The sequence below is a fragment of the Natrix helvetica genome, assembly GCF_964273705.1.
Source record: "Natrix helvetica genome assembly, chromosome: 5".
Classification (NCBI taxonomy): Eukaryota; Metazoa; Chordata; class Lepidosauria; order Squamata; family Natricidae; genus Natrix; species Natrix helvetica.
The window spans coordinates 90,745,025-90,765,881 of NC_138551.1; the positions used below are offsets into that span (position 1 = coordinate 90,745,025).

The window sequence follows — 20,857 nt, forward strand, 5'->3', positions numbered from 1 at the left end:
TCTACATTACAAAGATCCCCCTTCAGCTCCAGGGTGATGGGTTTAAGGCATGATAGTATTAGCCCTTTATCCATCTCACCACAGAGCACCTGGGAAGAAGCAATGCTCAACCAAGCTTGGGACTCAAAAGACACACAACCTACAACGTTAGCTAAGAACCCCCCCCCCCGCGCTGCCACCCCTGGGAGTCTGACAACTAATCGGAATACATTTCTTACACAGGAACAGGAAACAGAGAGGTGGGGCCGAACAGGGAGTATAAAACTCAGGAACTCTCAGCAAGCCCCTTTTTTCTCTCTCTTTTCTTCTTCACCCAACATCTGGAAGCATATGATCCCCCTTTTCTGTTCAGGAGCTCAAGGCATGTGGTCCTGTCCACCATTAAACCATCTTTCCAAGCAGCCTCATGTTGCCAGTATTTTTTTCCCCACTTGGAACTGAACCCAGAAGGACATTTCTTCCAACAGTGGGCTACTATCGTTATTAAGTAAGTACTTGTCACGAGAACCAAGGTTTAAGCTGCTTGAATGTCTCTAGAAAAATAGCTGTTCAAACTTGATAGGGAATCACCACCTCTTGCTTTTTCAAGAAAATGCACGAGGAATTTCTTTTTCTGCTCTCTCAGCTGTACATACATTGAAATCGAATGGACTTCGTTTTTGAAAAGCAGCATCAAATAAATGGAAGAAAAGTTAAAATATAATAAGGGTCACCTGAGAGACAACTTTTATGGGGGAAAACATTAATTTATTATATGTTATGCATTAGCCTTTTTGTTGCTTGAATAGCAGTGGTGGGTTTCAGCCGGTACGCCCCGGTACGGGTGTCCCAGTGCCTGCTGAGTAACAGGGACCGTTCACTACGGTGCTTCAGAGGGCCCACCCGCCCGCCCATGTTCCTTATCTGTATTTGACCCAACTGGGCCATTTGTGCATGCACACGCAGCATACAGCACCTGCGCATGAAGTGTACAGCGCCTGCGCAATGTTCCACTGAGCAACTGGAGAGTCATGGGCGGTAGGTACACATGTGTGCATTGCACGCATGCACGTGGTGGACACACGACCCCGTCGCAGGGTGCCGGTTGCGACGGGATCCGGAACCCACCACTGTTGGTTAGGTATCCGTTGGGGATGCTGTAATGGTGGATTCCTCCACTGGGTAGTGGGATTGACTAGGTCAGTGATGGCGAAACTTTTCGGCACTGAGTGCCCAAACCGGAGCATGCGTGCATGTGTGTGCATGTGCTAGAGCGCTGGAAAACTGAAGACCAGCTGGTTGGTGCATGCATGCCTGTCTTTTGGCTGCTTTTCGGGCTGTTTTCAGGCCATTTTCAGGCAATTTGTTGGCCTGAAAACAGCCTGAAAACGGCCCAAAAAACCAGCCTGTTTTTTAAATCAGAACAGCAGCTGGCGACGCCACACGTGGCCACAGAAAGGGCTCTGTGTGCCACCTCTGGCATGCATGCCATAGGTTCGCCATCACGGGACTAGGTGATCTTCTAACCTTCATATTCTGTAGAAAAAAATACTGCAGCAGGTAAACAGCACCAGCTCCCAATACATAGTATATTATACCTACTCTCCAATAAGTATTTATGCAATACAAATGATATTTTAACATTAACAAGAAATTACTACGTTAGGACACTCAAAAGAAACTGATTTCTTTAAAACAAACCTAGGGAACTTGACCATTTAATATTTTGAATTGTGTTAGGCACAAGGAAGAAATACGAAGTACGGTATTGTATATCAGGCAACTTAGGACCCAGTGTCCAGATAAGGCAAAATCTCCATCCGTTTTGACATGATGGCTTGAATCCTGTGTTCTTTCTGACCATCAACCGCAAAAATTGACCCTTTTGGCTTGATCAGTGCCACAACTGTGTGTGTAGGAATTTTAAAAGTTGATCCTTCTTGCCCATTCAGGTCTGGGAGATCAATTTAATTTTCAGCAATGTGGTGCATCCGTTTAGCCACCGCTGTAATTAAGGCTGCTCCTTTCCCACTTCCATCTTCAGACAGCATAAAAGTGACATCACATTGTGCTGCCAGCTCCTTCACCGTTTCTTGCAAAATCCTAGAAAAGCTAAACGGAAAAAGAAGAAACACAAGCAAATTTTGACATATACAATGTTTTTCATAATCCAATTGCAAATGTAACAAATAGTTTAGGTTGCAAAGACTGGAGAGAGGGGGGTGCAGAGTGAAGAGGATACTCTGAATGTCTTGTAATGTTTTCAATCCAATGAAAGCAAAATTTTGCAGTGTGTGCCCAAGTTAAGAAGGCAAACTTTGCTCTCACATCAATTAGAATATTATACAGTATGTACTAGATAGGCTAAAGGAGACAGTGGCTCATTGGCTAAGATGCTGAGCTTGTCGATCAGAAAGGTCGGCAGTTCAGCGGTTCGAATCCTAGCATCGTGTAACGGGGTGGCCTCCTGTTACTTGTCCCAACTTCTGCCAACCTAGCAGTTGAAAGCATGTAAAAATGCAAGTAGAAAAATAGGAACCACCTTTAGTGGGAAGGTAACAGCGTTCCATGTGCCTTTGGCGTTTAGTCATGCTGGCCACATGACCTTGGAGACGTCTTTGGGCAGCGCTGGGTCTTTGGCTTTGAAATGGAGATGAGCATGCCCCCTAGAGTCGGGAATGACTAGCAGATATGTGCGAGGGGAACCTTTATCTTTTTATTATATCGGCAACTGATCGCAGTGATGTCCCGGTGTCTGGAAGCCGTCGAGGTCTGGATGGGGGACAACAGACTCAAACTCAACCCCTCCAAGACTGAGTGGCTGTGGCTTCCGGCACCTCGGTTCAGCCAGCTGACTCCATCGCTGGCCATAGGGGACGAGCTACTGCCCCCTGTGGAACGGGCGGGCAATTTGGGCGTCCTCCTAGATGCCCGGCTGTCGATGGATGACCATGTGGCAGCCATGGCAAGGGGGGCGTTCCACCAGGTTCGCCTGGTGCGCCAATTGCGCCCCCTGCTGGACCGGGATGCCCTACGCACAGTCACTCATGCGCTGGTGACGTCTCGCCTAGATTACTGTAATGCTCTCTACATGGGGCTTCCCTTGGGACACGCCCGGAGACTGCAGCTAGTCCAGAACGCGGCCGCGCGGGTTATTATGGGGAGGTCTAGATACTCCCACGTAACACCGCTCCTGCGCGAGCTGCACTGGCTACCTGTGGTTTTTCGGGTGCGTTTCAAGGTCCTGATTACTATCTTTAAAGCGCTCCATGGCTCAGGACCTAGTTACTTGCGGGATCGCATCCTCCCACATACATCCCTGCGGCCAATCCGCTCTCACAGAGAGGGCCTTCTCCAAGTGCCGTCCACTAGGCAATGCCAGCGGGCGGCGCCGAGGAGTAGAGCCTTCTCTGTGATGGGCCCAACCCTCTGGAATGACCTCCCCCCCGACATTAGAACCACCTTGGACTTCCGCTCCTTCCGTCAAAAATTGAAGACTCACCTGTTCCGACTAGCTGGCCTGGCATGATTATAAATGTTACATCTATGAACTCCTGGTAGTATATTCTCATCTGGTTATTTTAAGGGTAATGTTTTAGTTTTAATTGTTTTTACAGCTTTTAGCCTCATATTTATTTATTCTTCTGTACAGGACTCTTAATTTTAACCTCCTCCACATACATACATATACTTATAGCCTTATTTATATTTGTATTTTATCTGTGATTTATTGTGGACTGTACACCGCCCCGAGTCCCTTTTTGGGAGAGGGGGTGGTTTAGAAATGTGAATAAATAAATAAATAAATAAATAAATAAATAAATAATAAACTGTCATTTAATGACCACATTTGGGGCTGGTAATTCTGTTGCTAAAGGGCATGGTTGCTAAGCAAGAGATCTTGTTAGGTTTACAACCTCACTTCCACTGTGGTTAAGTGAATCACTTGCAGTCATTAAGTGAGACATCACATGACCATGTATTGCTATTTCTTCTCCATTGACTCTGCTTGTCAGAAGTTAGCTGTGAAGCATCAGTTATGGTGATCAAGTGGCCATCCACTGGTTGCCAAGCACCAGAATCTCGATCACATGATCACACAAAAAGCCTGACTAGGTGGCTCAGTGGTTAAAACACTGAGCTTGTCGATCAGAAAGGTTGGCAGTTCGGCAGTTCGAATCCCTAGTACAGATCTCTTACGTGAGCAAAGGGTTGGACTAGATGACTTCCAAGGTCCCTTCCAGCTCTATTACTGTTTATTGTTTACAGGGACACTGCAATGGTAGTAAGCACCCAGACTGGTCATAATGTTACTTTGTCGATGCCCTTGTAACTTTAAACAGTTGCTAAACAGGTCAGTCAGTAAATGAGGTCTCCTTGTTTGTTCTTTGTAAGAGCAAAGGATTTAAGCATGTTGCAGATGTAACTTTAGATGGCCGCTTTCTAAGCTACTCCGCTGCTAACAAATACAAAGAGGAGGTGAGGTCTACCCAAAGATTCCTTTAAACCTTCTCCTTTATCTCTTGCTCTGCCAGTCCTTGTTTAGAAGATTATTGATCACAGTGCTTCTCCTTGTTCTTTTCTGGTCTTCTACAACAGGGGTGTCAAACTCGATTTCATTAAGGGCCACATCAAGGTTGTATTTGTCCCAGGGGTGGGTTTCAATTTTTTTTACTACCGCTTTGGTGCGCGGGACTAAATGGGGTATGCGACTGAGTGGGTGTGGCCAACTTGACGTCACTCACACACACTCAGTCACATGACCCTCTCACCAAGCCATGCCCACCGAAACAGTGGCAAAATGTTTTGACGGGGGGGGGGGGCTTCAGCCTTGCCGGAGCTAAGGGAGTGCCTGCAAACTACCCAATAAGGAAAAAAAAAATTTCCTCCAAGAATACTCTGCAGGCTTCAGCAGGGCTGGAGGAAGGCAAAAACACCCCCATTTTGTGAAAAATGGGCAGAAAACAGGTTGTTTTTTTCAAAAACAGGAGCATTTTTGCCTTCCCCCAGCCATGCTGAAGCCTGCAGGGTGCTTCTGGGGGCTGGGGGAAGGTAAGAACACCTCTGTTTTTGTGAAAAATGGCCCATTTCTGGGACCTCTCTGGGACTGACATGCACACACCATTAATAAAGGGGGGGGGGATTACATTTTTTCAATGAAGATTATTCTGAGCATGTGCAGAACAGAAAATAAAGATGGCGGCGCTCAGGATAGAACCGGTACAGTCATGTGTCTGGCTGAGTTACAATCTATTTGGCTGAACCAGTCCGAACCGATAGGAACCCAATCCACCTCTGGTTTGTCCTTGGATCAGGGTGGGTGTGGCCAGGTTGACGTCAGTCATGTCAGGGACGCCTGTGATGGCCCGAGCGCTCTGCCAGCGTAAAAAGGCTGCCAAGCTCCGACATTAAAAACTTCAAAAAATAGTAAGCTTGATAAATAAATTATTAAGCTGATTAAGCGATGCTAGAAAACTTCTTAAGACTATTTTCAGGTGCATTAGTGAAGCAGAGTACCTATAAAATATTCATGATAGCCTTCTAACAATGAAAATGATATTGCATTTCTTTAACATAGAAGAATTCTTACACCACCTTTGGCATAACAGAAGGTTTCCATTTTATGGGTTTGATGGAGTACACATTTATGAAATTTTCCATTCATAAAAAAGCACATGACAAGCGATTTAGAAATTCTGCTTTCCATGCAGATGGCAGGAGAAAGATTGGTCTATGTATTGAAACTACGCAACAATGTGAATTTGAAGGGGAAAAGGAATTTGGAGAGTGGATGGTTGTGCCTTGTTGTATACCGGCGAGCCTGGCCAGCAGAGGGCAGTCGAGAGGAGGAGCCCTCTGATTGGCTCAGGCGCGCCGGCCAGCCGGCGGGAGAAATCCTTCGTTTCTATTGGTTCGTCGTCTGACAGCTCGTTGTATAAATAGCTGTCAGACGGCTAGTTTTGTGTTCCAGTCAGTTCGTTGTGAATAAATACGTTAGACTACATTTGACTCCGTCTCCTCAATTACGGCCACAACACTGGCGACGAGGACGGGCGACGTGGAACCCTACACCGTGCCTCCAATGGCTTTTCACGCTGCCTTTTCGCCGTTCCGGCCTGAGGCTGAGGCTTGGGAAGCATTTCTCGAAAGATTCGAGTGCTTCCTCATAGCCCATGATCTCGTCAGCCTCTCACAAGAGCGGAAGCGCGGCATCTTCCTCAATTACTGCAGGGCAGAGATGTTCGCCACCGCAAGAGCTCTCGCTGCTCCAGATCCTGCCCATTCGCTGCCCTGGGACGAACTCCTGGCTCGCCTCAAGCACCATTACGAGCCCGCGCCATCCCGTTTTGCCCGGCGGCAGTATTTCCGTCGGTGCATTCAAAAAGAGGGCCAAACCATTGCCCAATACGTTGCTGCTCTCCGCGCTGAGGCAAGCCTGTGCGAATTCAGCGACCTGGAAGAGGCGCTGCTGGAGCAGTTCATCTATGGTCTACGAGACGTTAAGCTCCATCGCCGCATCCTGGCTAGACCCGAACTGACTTTGAAAATAGCGGTCGATGATGCCAGAGCCTACGAGATGGCTGATCAATCCACCCCGGATTTCAGCCATCTCAGCCAGCATCCTCACGCTGCCTACGTGCCGCCTTCTCCCTACGCCTACGTGCCGCCTTCTCCCTACGCCTTCCTCGTCATACGCTCCTTCTACTGCTGCCTCTTTCCGCACCGAGGTCGACCAGACCGCCGACCGCCTCCAGACCCTTTCTACCAGGGATGAACGCCAGTGCCTCAGTTGTGGCGGCCGCCACCAACGCTCACAATGCAGGTTCCGGCAAGCCCTCTGCCACCAATGCGGCAGAAAGGGCCACCTCGCTGCCGTCTGCCGTTCCGCCCCTCAAGATCGCCGAAACCCACTCCCTCAGCCGTCTCCTCCCCGTCATCCGGCATCCATGCCTTCACGCCGTCAGCACTCTCTCTCTGTGGGAGACCCCGCTGAGGCCTTCCCGGAGTGGCTTGTAGACTCGGCCTCCTCAACTTTGGAGGGCCGGGGTAAGCTACACCTCCAAATCTTTATTGAGGGGGTCCCCTGTCCTATGGAGGTGGACACAGGGTCGGCCCGATCCGTAATGTCCTGGGCCACCCTTCGCTCCCTACTGCCCTGGTTCAGGCCCTACCATCTGAAGCCCCCTGACTGCCGGCTGCGCGATTACCAGGGCAACGTAATTGACCTGATGGGCTGCAGACTTTTTCATATTACTTTTGGCTCCCAGCAGGCAAAACTTATTGTGAAGAACCCCCTGGCCTCCCTCCTCGGGTTAGATTGGTTTAACGCCCTGGGCCTATCCATCGCTGGGGTTCACTCTCTTTCTCCCTCCCCTCCTGACCCCCTCCCTTCTCTCTCCTCCCTCCTTTCCAAATTTTCCGATGTTTTCGCTCCCACCTTAGGCTGCTACACGGGCTCACCTATCTCCCTGAACCTCGACCCCTCCGTTCCGCCCATCCGCCTTAAAGCCCGCCGGCTTCCATTTGCTTTAAAGGCTAAAGTCGACGCTGAGCTGGACAAGCTCATTAGTCAAGGCGTCTTGGAACCCGTCGATTTCTCCCCCTGGGAGACGCCCATAGTGGTACCTTTGAAGTCCGACGGATCTATTAGGATCTGCGCGGACTTCAAATCCACTCTCAACAGGGCCCTCCAATCGCACCCGTACCCTGTGCCCGTTGTGCAGCACGTCCTGCACACTCTGGGCCAGGGTCGCATTTTCACAAAGCTGGACCTCGCGCAGGCGTACCAGCAACTGCCTGTCGATGACGCCACTGCGCTTGCGCAGACTATAGTTACTCATCGCGGCGCATTCCAATGCCGCCGCCTTCAGTTTGGCGTCAGCGTGGCCCCGGGCATTTTCCAAGGGCTCATGGAGCGTTTGCTCCATGGCATCCCCGGGGTCACACCCTATTTTGATGATGTTCTAATTGCTGCCCCCAATCAATTAGAACTCATCAAAATACTATGCCAGGTCCTTCGACAGTTCCGTGCTGCCGGCCTGCACCTTAAACCGTCTAAGTGCCAACTCAGCGTGCCCTCTGTCACCTTCCTTGGCTTCCTGATCGATGCCAACGGCATCCACCCAGACCCCTCAAAGGTCGAAGCCATTCTCTCTGCCCCCACCCCTTCCAACAAAGTGGAGCTCCAAGCCTTCCTTGGCCTCCTTAATTTCTATTCCTCCTTTATTCCCCACAAAGCTTCCCTGGCCGAACCCCTTCACCGCTTATTAGACTCATCCTCCCCCTGGTTGTGGACCAGCCGCGAGGCGCATGCGCTCGCGGCTGTCAAACGCTCGCTCACTGCCCCCCCAGTCCTCGCCCAGTATGACGAGCGTTTCCCACTGACCTTGGCTTGCGACGCTTCCCCCTTTGGCGTCGGGGCTGTTCTTAGCCATTCCTACCCCGATGGCTCTGAAGCGCCCATAGCCTTTTACTCCCGCACCTTATCCAGAACTGAGCGAAATTACAGCCAGCTGGATAAGGAGGCCCTTGCTGCCGTTGCGGGAGTAAAACGTTTTCATTACTACCTCTACGGCCGCCCATTCTCCCTGGTCACCGACCACAAGCCCCTTTTGGGCATTATTGCGGGGGACCGTCCCACCCCCCCCATCCTCTCCCCCCGCATGTCCCGTTGGGCAGAATTCCTGTCTTCCTACTCCTACACCCTCTCCTACAAGCCTGGTGGCCACATCGCCCACGCTGACGCGTTGAGCCGCTGCCCTCTGCCTCTTTCTGTCACTGATCCAGCCCCTGTCCACTCTATCTGCCTTCTGGCCGACCTCAGCCTGCCGATGTCCGTCTCGGACATCGCGCACGCCTCCCGTAATGACCCTATTCTTGTACGCGCCATGGCTGCTGTCACTCGGGGCTGGTCCGCGGCCTCCTCTGACCCCCAACTGTCTCCCTTCTTCCGTCGCCGCCTGGAGCTTTCCGTCCTCCAGGATTGCCTCCTTTGGGGCAACCGTGTGGTTGTCCCTTCTTCCTTGCGGCCTGCTGTTCTGTCCCGCCTCCACGACGGCCACCCAGGCATTGTCCACATGAAGAGCTGCGGCTATGTCTGGTGGCCGTCCATGGACGCGGACATTGCCGCATTTGTGCAACGCTGTCCCCCTTGCCAGCAGGTGTGCGCTGCGCCACCTTCTTCCCCTCCCCGGGAGTGGGAACTCCCTATGGGCCCATGGAGCCGACTCCATGTTGATTTCATGGGGCCCATTGACGGCCGGGTCTTCTTCCTCCTGGTGGATGCCTGGTCAAAGTGGGTTGAGCTGTTTCCCATGCCCAGCTCAACCTCCTCGGCCACCATCCACGTTTTAGATTCTTTATTTAACACCCATGGCCTTCCTGACGTTATCGTTTCCGATAACGGGCCACAATTTTCCTCCAATGAATTTCAGTCCTACCTTGCATCTCTGGGCATCCGCCATGCCCCCGTTGCCCCCTACCACCCTGCAGGCAACGGCCTTGCTGAACGTGCGGTGCGTTCGGCTAAGGAAGCTCTGGCCCGCATGGCCGCCCTCCCCTGGCCATCCCGCATCTCCACCTATCTCCGTTCCCAACACTCCACCCCTTGCCCCACTACGGGCAAAAGCCCCGCGGAACTATTGTTAGGCAGACGTCTCCGTTCCCTTCTCGACCGTTTTCACCCCCTATACCACCCTTCCTTCCCTGTTGTTCCTCCCCCCCCCAGGTCTTTTCTGGTGGGTGAGGGGGTGTTTGCTCGCAATTACACCGGCGAGCCCAAGTGGCTACCTGGCAGGGTGACTGACATCACGGGGCCCTGTTCTTACAGGGTCCTCCTCGATGATGGGAGACATTGGCGGCGGCACATAAGCCAGATGCGTTGGCGACCAGAGGGACCTGAACTCAGTACAACTGCAAAAAATCAACCAGGCCCTAACGACGACGCCTGCCGGCTCGACCGTCCACATGCCGCTAGCTCCGATCTCGCAACAGCCCCTCCCGGTGCGCTGGCAAGCTTACCATCGCCCGTCGGTGCATTGCCGGGAGTGAGACCCATCCAGGACTCTTCGCGGCCTGCTCGCCACAAGAGCGGAACCGACACTCCTTCCTCCTCTGGTAGGGCGCCATCTTCACTGAGACGCTCCCAGCGCGTGCGCAGGCGTCCATTGTACTTAGATGATTACGCCTGCGCAATCCAGGGGAAAGGGGTGTTGTATACCGGCGAGCCTGGCCAGCAGAGGGCAGTCGAGAGGAGGAGCCCTCTGATTGGCTCAGGCGCGCCGGCCAGCCGGCGGGAGAAATCCTTCGTTTCTATTGGTTCATCGTCTGACAGCTCGTTGTATAAATAGCTGTCAGACGGCTAGTTTTGTGTTCCAGTCAGTTCGTTGTGAATAAATACGTTAGACTACATTTGACTCCGTCTCCTCAATTATGGCCACAACATGCCTGATTCTGTCATTATATTATAATATATACTGCTGTTACACTATAATAATAAAGTGGTACTCCTGCAATCTCTATCAGAGTATTACTTAACCTCAGCAGCTTTAAGATGTGTGAACTTCAATTCCCAGAATCCTTCTGCCATCAAGCTGGCTGGGGAATTCGGGGAGTTGAAATCCCCACATTTTGAAGCTGAGAAACTCTGTTCTGGAATGTCTGCTTGTTGAACTGGAGGGATGATGCCGATTAGACCAGGGGTCACCAACCTTTCGGACCTCGGACCACTAAATTCATAACTTTAAATCCCGCAGACCACTAATATAAATTAATGACGGGATGGGGTCCTTCAGGCACTTAGCTTGGCCGCCTGTTAGCGGAGAGAAGCGCCCGAGATCAACCCTAGTTTTGCTGTCCATTGCAGCTAACGATCTCAAATACGGCCAAGAATGAATGTTTGTTTTATAGCCAGCCCATGCTCTAGATCAGCCCCCTGCAAACTCTATCTCTCGAGGAGCCTGGCAGAAGTTTTCATGCACCGCTCCCTGAAGCGCCTGGACTCCCAGGGAAGGAGGGAAGGGCTGCCAAATAGGCAGCCAAGCTAAGTGCCTGAAGGACCCCATCCCGTCAGCGAGCAAGATTAATTGCTTTGGCGGACTGTATCTGCCCCAGGGGGCATAGTTTGAGAATCGCTGATTTAGTGCAATATTAAAAATGAAAAGATTTTTCTCTGGACCACCAAAATTTTCTCGAAGACCACCAGTGGCCCACGGACCACCAGTTGGTGACCGCTAGATTAGAAGGTCTTCTTCAATTAAAGGCAACTTTGGTTTGTCACCCTCACAGACTGCAGCCAAAATGAAGGCTGTGTTATGACTGCACAGCAAAAAACCACTTGTGCTGTGGTTAAGTGCCAGTGGGGATCACTAGTGAAGGAAGTCATCTCTCCTAGAAGAATGAAATATTTTGAGACATATTTAAAAAGGCAGAGTATTATATTTCCCCTAAAAGAGAAATAGAAATCTTAAGGGAGACAGAAACTCAGCATCAGCTCCCTGGCCTCAGCAGATATTTGGTGTCCATTAAGAAAGACTGGGCTATCCTATCTACAAGACGAAAGACCTTCAGCCTCAGGGTGATGGGATTAGACTTCACTCAAGATCCAAACCAGGACAAATCCATTAAGACATAATGTAAACAGAGAAAATTATTTGTATGAAAATATAAAGTTGGGATTGCTTGAAACGCCACCTCGAGAACAACGGAAAGGAGGGGGGATGAGGAGAGAAAAGAAGAAAGGGTAAAGCAGAGAAAGTAAGAGTGGGGAATTAAGAGTAGGAGAGAGGATAAGAAGAGGAAAAGGGAGGAGGAGAAGGGAAAGAGAGGGGAAGAAGAAAGAAGGACGGAGAGGAGGAAAGAAGACGGTAGAGAAGGGAGGTTGAGAAGATGGAAGGAGTAAGGTTGTTGCAAAATAAGATGGAGACACGGGGTGGCAAGAAAGTGACCCAAACTGTATTATATATGTGTGTAAAAATGAGTATAGAGATTAATGATGAATAGACAAGTGTTAAATAGCAATTATAAGAATGTATATCTATGAATGAATTTGAAAGGGAAAAATAAAAAACTGTTCTAAAAAAAGATACAATAAGAATTGCCCGACATCCTTTCAGAACACAAGTCTCTTCATTACATCATCATCCTCCAAGCTTCAACCAAACCTGGGAGCTCAGACAAATATGACCCCACATGGCCCCATGGGAGTCTGACAACAGCCAATAGAATACACGTTCTTGCACAGGAACAGGAAGCTCAAGTGCAAAGTCCAAGAGAAGGTATAAACACCACCCCACTCTCAACTCCACGTGGTCAGCTGCCCAGAACCACCCATGTGCTTCTGCTTCATCAATAAATGGGCCCTCTTTCCAATCAGCCTCCAGCCTCCATTTTGTCTCCAGTGCCTTTCTCCCGGCTTGGAACTGAACCAGATGGATAGTTCTTCCAACTCTAGTATAAATACAGGTAATCTTTGACTTCAAGCAGTTCATTTAGTGACGGTTCAATGGCACTGAAAAAAGTGACATGATCATTTTTCACACTGATGACCATTGCAGCATTCCCCATGGTCACAAGATCAAAATTCAAACGCTTGGCAACTGACTCATATTTATGACGGCTGCAGTGTCCCGGGGTCATGTGATCCCCTCTTGCGACCTTCTGACAAGCAGAGTCAATGGGAAATCACTGGAAATCACTTAACAACCATGTTGCTAACAACAACTTCAGTGATTCGCTTAACAACTGTGGCAAGAAAGATCATAAAATGGGACAAAGCTCACTTAACCACTGTCTCACTTAGCAACAGAAATTTGGGGCTCAATTAAGGTAGTAAGTTGAGGACTACCGGTAAATAGGGAAGAACTGGGAGGCATGAAGGGAGATGGGGATGGAGAACCCTTGGAAAGAAAAGAGCATCTCATTCTTTGCACACAAGCATTTATTTCCTTTCAAGTTCTACATGAATGCGACAAAAAATGTTGTTCCCATCTTAATGCAAAAATGTGCAATCAATTCAGAGTTGTAGCATGAAAAAGGTCCTTTTTTATTCTTATCCACTAAGCAGAATATTTCATTAGTCCTTTGCTACCCTTACCAGCAGAGACATCACCCTGCCAACAAAAGTGCATATAGTCAAGGCGATGGTTTTCCCAGTTGCAATGTATGGCTGTGAAAGTTGGACCATAAGGAAGGCTGAGCACCAAAGAATGGAGGCCTTTGAACTATGGTGCTGGAGAAGACTCCTGTGAGTCCGTTGGACTGCAAGGCCATCAAACCGGTCAGTCCTAGAGGAGACCCTGACTGCTCTTTAGAAGGCCAGATCCTGAAGAGGAAACTCAAATACTTTGGCCACCTAATGAGAAGGAAGGACTCACTGGAGAAGAGCCCAATGCTGGGAAAGATGGAGGGCAAAAGAAGAAGGGGACAACAGAGAATGAAGTGGCTGGATGGCATCACTAAAGCAGTCGGTGTGAGCTTAAATGGACTCCAAAGGATGGAAGCGGACAGGAAGGCCTAGAGAAACATTGTCGAGGGAGTCACAATGGGACATGACTTCACAACTAACAACAACAACCCTCAAAAAACCAAATCCTTACAACCCAAAAGATGCTGAAAGAGATACTCACTGTGGGTGTAGCTTGTATAAGGTACCGTCCACTCCGATTGTAATTTTGAGGTGCTCAAGTTTCCTGTTGTCACGTATCTTCTCAACAACAGCTGCCAATCCAGCTCCGCAGAGCTGGGCAGCTCTTTTGGAAACACAGCCACACACTTCTTTCACAATGATGCTGTCATCACAAGTCCCATCCAGCCCGAGTTGTTGCAGAATTCTTCTCACTTGAAGCAGGGCGAGGCGATCGCTGTCTCAGCCAAAATGGAACAGACACTTTTGATTACTCAATGGTGCTTCTTAGAAAGAACTGGGAAGCTTCATTTCTGGTTTTTAAGAAATACCTTGCTGATATGTTGGTTCTTTGGCATAAGTGGGGGGGCACTTATGGCTATGGTTCCTTTTTAAACAGGATTTAGAATGATTAATCATGTGCCATCAAGTCATTTTTGATACCTAGCAATCGCATAGACAGATGTTCTCCATGAGTTAAGAATGAACTTTGTTTGAATACTACATGCTACTCTTTTTTTTTAATTAAAAGTTTTAATAAATTTTACAAATATTGCCCCCTCACCTTCCCTCCCTCCCCCCTACCTCCCAGAGCAAAATACAGGATATAAACATTTGACAATCATATGCTAACATAAGCTAACTGAATTCGACATCCTACCTCCTCTTGTGCCTTAATTCCCCCTTTTTTATACTAACTTTAGATAAGTTGTTACATTCCTTATTCCTTCACTCATAAGCTAATTGAAATTTTTTAGTCCGACATTTATTTTGAATATAGTCAATCCATCTTTTCCATTCGAACTTGTATTTCTCATCTGAGTGGTCCTTCAAGTATGCTGTAATTTTGGCCATCTCTGCTAGATTTATTACTTTTACCGTCCATTCTTGAATAGTAGGCAATTCTTCCCTCTTCCAGTACTGCGCCACCAACAATCTTGCTGCCGTCGTTAAGTTCAAAATCAAATTAGTCTCTATAACTGTACAGTCTGTAATTATACCTAACAAAAACAGCTGGGGGGTGAACTTTATCCTTTTTTAAAGTATATTTTGAATAACCCACCATATTTTTATCCAAAATGCTTTGACTTTTTTGCACATCCACCATATATAGTAATACGTAGCATCAGCACAATCACATCTCCAACATTTAGGTTGTAAATTTGGATACATGCAAGATAATTTTTTGGGATCTAAATGGCATCTATACATCATCTTATAAAAATTCTTTCTCAAATTCTGAGCTTGCGTAAATTTTACATTTGTTACCTAAATCTTTTCCCATGTTTCCATCATTATTGGCTCTTTGAAATTTTGTGCCCATTTTATCATACAGTATTTAACTAACTCTGTTTCAGAATCTATTTCTATCAGTATATTATACAACCTTTTTATGTGCATTTGACTCTGGCCCCTAATTTGTTTTACCAGACTATCCTCATTTTGCGTGATACCAATTGTCTGGTCTTTTTTCCATCTAGCTTGTAACTGTCCATACTGGAACCAGGTTTGAATTATCCCTTCCTCTCTTAGTACATTCAGAGGCTTTAACTGTAGTACACCTCTCTCTATATCACCTCTCTATATATAATACTACATGCTACTCTTACCTTAATGTCACAACACCCTGAAATACAACCCCAAATAATTTTTGAAATGTTTAAGGTGACTTTGCCATCACCAGCAGAAAAAAAACATCTCCTTATCCAGATATTCCTGAACTGGGGCTCACAGGAGTCACAGAGTGATGATGAACGATGATGAAGATGACCAGGAATTGAAAATTAGCAAAACCTGGAGAGCTAATTTAAACTCCTTTGCAGAACAGTCTCTGTGTTTCTCTCTGTCTCTGTCTGTCTCTTTCTCTCTGTTTCTCTGTCTCTGTCTATCTGTGTGTGTGTATCTCCCCTCCACCTGTCTCTTTCTTGCTCTGTCTCTGTGTCTGTCTGTCTGTCTGTCTGTCTGTCTGTCTGTCTGTCTGTCTCAATATATTACATAGATGATAGATGGATTAGGGAGAGGGAGAGAGAGAGAGAGAGACCAAAGAAATCTGCATGGAAATGCTCATGTATTCATCAGAAACCACAGTATTCTTCCGACGGCTAAGAAAATGACTTGTCCAAAGTCACCCCATAGACTTCTATACTTAAGGTAGGACTGGAATTCATATTTTCCTGTTCCTACCCCAACAGATTAACCGCTAGACCTGTAGGAGAAGGATAGGCAAAGCCTGGGGTGGGGTCAAGAGAGGAATCAGCCTGGAGTTGTTACATTCCCACAAGAGGTCTAAATCAATCTCAGTGGTGAAATTCGATTATTTTTACTACCGGTTCTGTGGGCGTGGCTTGGTGGGCATAGCAGGGGAAGGATACTGCAAAATCCCCATTCCCTCCCCACTCTTATTGCGAAATCTCCATTCCCATCCCACTCTGGGGCCAGCCTGAAGTGGTATTTGCCAGTTCTCCGAACAACTCAAAATTTCCACTACCGGTTCTCCAGAACCTGTCAGAACCTGCTGAATTTCACTCCATCCCCTCTTCAATTCCATCAATGCTTATCTAATGCCAATTTAGTGCTGACCATTCGTTGACTAGATTCTTGTGTATAGATATGAGCAAGAAATCAGTTTAACTGGAACTTAATGGGTCATCTTGATTCTTCATGTCTGAGAAGACCAAGCTGGCTCCCACAACTGAATCTTGTACCTTTTATATAAGAAAAAACATATAAATAAATCATGAATCCTATTCAGCTGTTTATTGTCTCATATGAGGTTGAGAACTATAAGACAGGAGATGGAGAGAAAATGCTGTTTGTATAACACGACTCATACCTTTCAATCTGAGACAAGTATTTTGTTTCAAATATTCCTCTTCTTCTCAGTGATTCTGAAATCTGGCCTCTGAACAGAAGTCCTCTCTTGGTCAGGTCTATCAAGATCTGTCTCACTATTTCACCCAAATACATCCCACTGGTCATTTTCTCATATCTATTAAACACCAAGGGGAACAAAAATAACATTTGGATTTGAACATCATCAAGCAGGTTCTCCATTATTGCTATGCATCAATGGGCTTTCATATAGCGCAGGGGTGTCCAAACTTGGGAACTTTAAGACTTGTGGACTTCAACTCCCAGAATTCCCCAGCCAGCATGGCTGGCTGGGGAATTCTGGCAGTTGAAGTCCACAAGTCTTAAAGTTCCCAAGTTTGGACACCCCTGATATAGCGGGAGTGTAAAAGTTTCCCAAATCTTGTTTTCCCGGGTATAGAACAACCAAAGGACTCTTCTCAAACAAGGAACTGGTCAAGGAGATTTAATCTTACCTATTGCTACACTTAATATTTTAACAATAGTACTTTAATATTGTTAGTATTACTTAATGCACAAGTAGTCCTTGATTTACAATCATTTGTTTCGTGACCATTCAAAGTTACAACAGCTTGGAAAAATGTGACTTATGACCAGTGGTCACACATACAATTGCCACAGCATTCCCATGGTCATGTGCAGGAGGTGGACTTCAAAAATTTCAGCAACGGGTTCTCTGCTCGGTTGTTGGGTGGGCGTGGCCCTTGTGGGCGTGGCCTAGTCGGCTTCCTGCACTACAGGGGGGGGGGCGTTTTCGCCTTCCCCAGGCTCCGGGGCTTTCCTCGAGCCTCTGGGAGGGTGAAAACTGCCTCCCCCAGGTTCTGGAGGCCCTCCAGGAGGCCCATTTTCCCCCCTTCCACGAGCCTCCATGCGGGCCGTGCACTTACCTCACATTCAAAATGGGCCACGTGGAGACTCCTAGGAGGGGCACGGTGGGGGGGGGCATGGGCAGGGCGTGGTGGCCAGCCAGGGTTGGGATTTGGAGGTTCTCCGAACCAGTCATAATGCTAGCTACGGGTTCTCCCAAACCCAGCCGAACCCATAGCAGCCCACCCCTGGCATGTGATCAAAATTCGGATGCTTGGCAACCTGCGTGTACTGTATTCAAATGTATTGATAACATTTGCACCATCCCGGGGTCATGTGGTTGCCATTGTCATCCTTCCCAGATGGCTTCTGACAATCAGAGTCAATGGAGGAAGCCAGATTCACTTAACAACACAGTGATTCATGCAATAACACTGTGATTCGCTTCATGACCATGGCAAGGAAAGATCGCAAAGCAGGCATGACTCACTTAACAACCACCTTGCTTACCAATGGAAATCCTCATCCCATTTGTGATCATAAGTCAAGGAACACCTGTATTATCGTTAGAAAATAAGGAATTATTATGAAAAGCTTTAATGCAGTAAGATTCATTACTCTCTGGGTCTCCAACCTGTTGACTTCAACTCCCAGAATTCCCAATGTTGCTGGCTGAGGAATTCTGGGAGTTGAAGTCCACAGGTCTTAAATTTGCCACGGTTGGAGACTCCTGCGTCTCGCAGATTACTGTACTCAGAGATTCTGTACTATTTTATTCTAACATGAATTTTTGGAGAGTTTTTTAAAATTATGTTTCCAAATGCAATGTAAACAGTCCACGTTATCAATCAGAGGATAGTCGTTTACATAACAATTTTAATTACGGTATGCTTGTTCCCAAGATGGCAATAAGGTGGATCCCTAACCCCCCAATGCCATTGATGCGATATTCATTTTAAGGATATTAACTCCCGACATATTTTTAGTCTTCCTGTTTTTTTCTTTAGTATGTCTTTGAATAAAAAACAAAAAATATGTTTTCTTCTTCCTTTCCAATAACTTGAAACTCATTCGTGTTCTAACTCTAGGCTTTCAACTGGGGAAGATAGATTATTTCTAATATTTACCATTGCCTGTTCTACAGCAGAGGCTACTGAATTCCAGACAGTGGTGAAATTCAAAATTTTTTTAATACTGGTTCTGTGGGCGTGGCTTGGTGATGGAGTCCTGTGACTGAGTGAGCATGGCCAACTCGTTGTCACTCATGGCTACACCCACTCAGTCACATGCCCCATCACCACCAAGCCACGCCCACAGCATCCAGTAGGAAAAAAATGTGTGCATGAGTCCATTCACAGCGGAGCTGCTGCTCCCTTTATGGTCCCGCCTGACCCCCTCCCTCCCAGGGGGCAAAGTACCTTAAAGGGACAGGCTGCAGCAACTCTGCTGTGAATGGAGGGATAAATGTTTGGATTGTCTCTGCTGCATTTAACATTGAATTCTGTGGAAGAGACAATCTGAACGTTTTTCCCTCCGTTCACAGCAGAGCTGCTACTCCCTTTATGGTCCCCCTTGGCCCCCTCCCTCCCTGGGTCTATCTTAAAGAGACAGGCTGCAGCAGCCCTGTGTGAACGGAGGGAGAAATGTTCGGATTGGGTGTGTGGGTCGAGCAGCCGGAAGAGGTAAGCGGCGACAGGGCAACCAGGCGGGCGTGGGCGGGGCACCAAGGATTTTTGACACCAGTTTGGAGAACTGATGCCAATCGTCTCTGCTGGTTCAGCCAAACCAGACTGAACCGGGAGGATTTCACCCCTGGTTCCGGAGAAACCCCATAATCTTGGCTGAAATTTTTGGAGTAGTGCCACAACATCTACCCTTACTTTTGCTTCCCAGGATTCAGGGACCCTGAGTCCACCTCTTGATCATATCTTGTCCTGAAATTATCAATGCAGCCATTGTCCCCAAATCCTCCCCATTCTGTGTTGATGCACATTTTGCCTTCATCTCCTTCTATTATTTCTATACGTTTCATTTCTTCCATATAGCACACGTTACTGCCTGTCCCTGAAAGAAAGAAAGAAAGAAAGAAAGAAAGCGAGACTTTAAAACAGCAAAAAGGTTTTTCTCCAAGGACGTTCAAATGTAGGCGATGGAAAAACCATAGCTGCAGAATACAAAATAGTCGCAGTTCTAATGGTTGCTATAGAAAGAGCCAGGCTACAGAACTGGGCTGAAAAAATCCAGACAACCTCAAGATGGCAGCAGCAAGATCAGAAAAGTGTAATACAGTATTTCTCAACATTGCTTACATCAAGACAGAGGACACCAACTGGTGGTCCCTGGCCCACTGGTGGTCTGCAAGAAAATTGTGGCGGTCCACAGAAAAATTATTTGCATTTTTTATATTGTGTTAAATCAGGAGTCATGGGACAGTCCCTGGGGTGGATACGTGCACTGAATGTTTTTGTTGCTGCAGAGAGTTTCCCCCTTCAGGGTCTTTTTGTGTTGGTCAGAGGGGGGTAGAAATTCCGACTTGGGGTCTGTTTCAGCGTCATAGTGTGGGGCTTTGGGCGAAGGCTGGAGGGAAGTGCCGCTGGTGGCAAAGAGCCAGAGGGCCTCGTTCCAGTGGGACTGCATCATGGCCTGTAAATGGCTGACCATCTCAGCCCACTGAGTCTCCAGGTGCCGGTCCCTGGCCTTGCACTCCCGCAGGTCTTTCCTCTGCTTGGAAAGCCTATGCTGGTAGTCCTCAGTGAGGTGCTTCTGCTGAGCCTCCTTCTCGGTCAGATCCAATTTGAATTGAGCTGTTTTGCCAACTGTTTCTCGTGGCGGCTGCTTAGCTTCCTGTTGGCACCTTAAGGAGCCCGGGAGGGCAAGTGAGGAGTGCCTGGGAGGGGAGGGGCAAGTAGAGGATGGTGATGCGCCCCTCGATGTGAGTGACAGCAAGTTGGCCATGCCCACCCAGTCACATGACCATCTAGCCACGCCCACCCAGCAGGTCATTAGGCAGATCATATTAGGGGTCCGCGGGATTTAAAATTATGAATTTAGTGGTCCCTGAGGTCCGAAAGGTTGGTGACCCCTGCTTTATGATGCATGGACTTCAGCTCCCAGAATTCCCCAGCACTTAATTTAAATTTTATATATAAGTGAAGGAAAAAGGAAAAGTGCAATCCTCACCAAGCCAAATCAACATCTGTGTGCCATTTTCTTTTGCAGGCTATCAGTGAAAATTAGCATTATCCCAATTATCTCCTGTACCTTCCTACTGCTCTGGAATATTAAAATACAATACAAAAGACTGGGTTATAGTCTGCTGTGTATTTCTCTCTTTTTACCTGCAATGAGACCAATCTCACAATATGGATCTTCATAACCACACGTCATCATGGTCCCTACGGTGTCATTTACCACCGCTACGATATCCAAATCAAATTCCTGCAACAGAAATCGAGTGAGGGTTAGCCAGTGTTGTCATGCGGCCTGGATTAGGGTTACGTGCACTTGGAAAAAATGCTTCACCTAAGAATGATCTGATTTGAATAATAATTTAAATCACTGGTTGGACACTTGCATTCT

The 20,857-nt window shown here is 47.7% G+C and overlaps 1 protein-coding gene across 1 annotated transcript in view; it reads right to left on the reverse strand.

Annotated features, from left to right (window-relative positions):
• Positions 1-878: 878 nt before the first annotated feature.
• LOC309393252 (hexokinase HKDC1-like) overlaps positions 879-20,857 on the reverse strand; it is a 63,638-nt gene continuing 43,659 nt past the window's right edge. The window contains exons 15-19 of the mRNA XM_081955234.1: positions 20,617-20,716; positions 19,159-19,342; positions 16,434-16,589; positions 13,605-13,838; positions 879-2,091 (exon numbers count right to left, since the gene is read on the reverse strand). Coding sequence (XP_081811360.1) covers positions 1,947-2,091; positions 13,605-13,838; positions 16,434-16,589; positions 19,159-19,342; positions 20,617-20,716 — 819 coding nt within the window. The 3' untranslated portion in view covers positions 879-1,946. The remainder of the gene's footprint in view (positions 2,092-13,604; positions 13,839-16,433; positions 16,590-19,158; positions 19,343-20,616; positions 20,717-20,857) is intronic.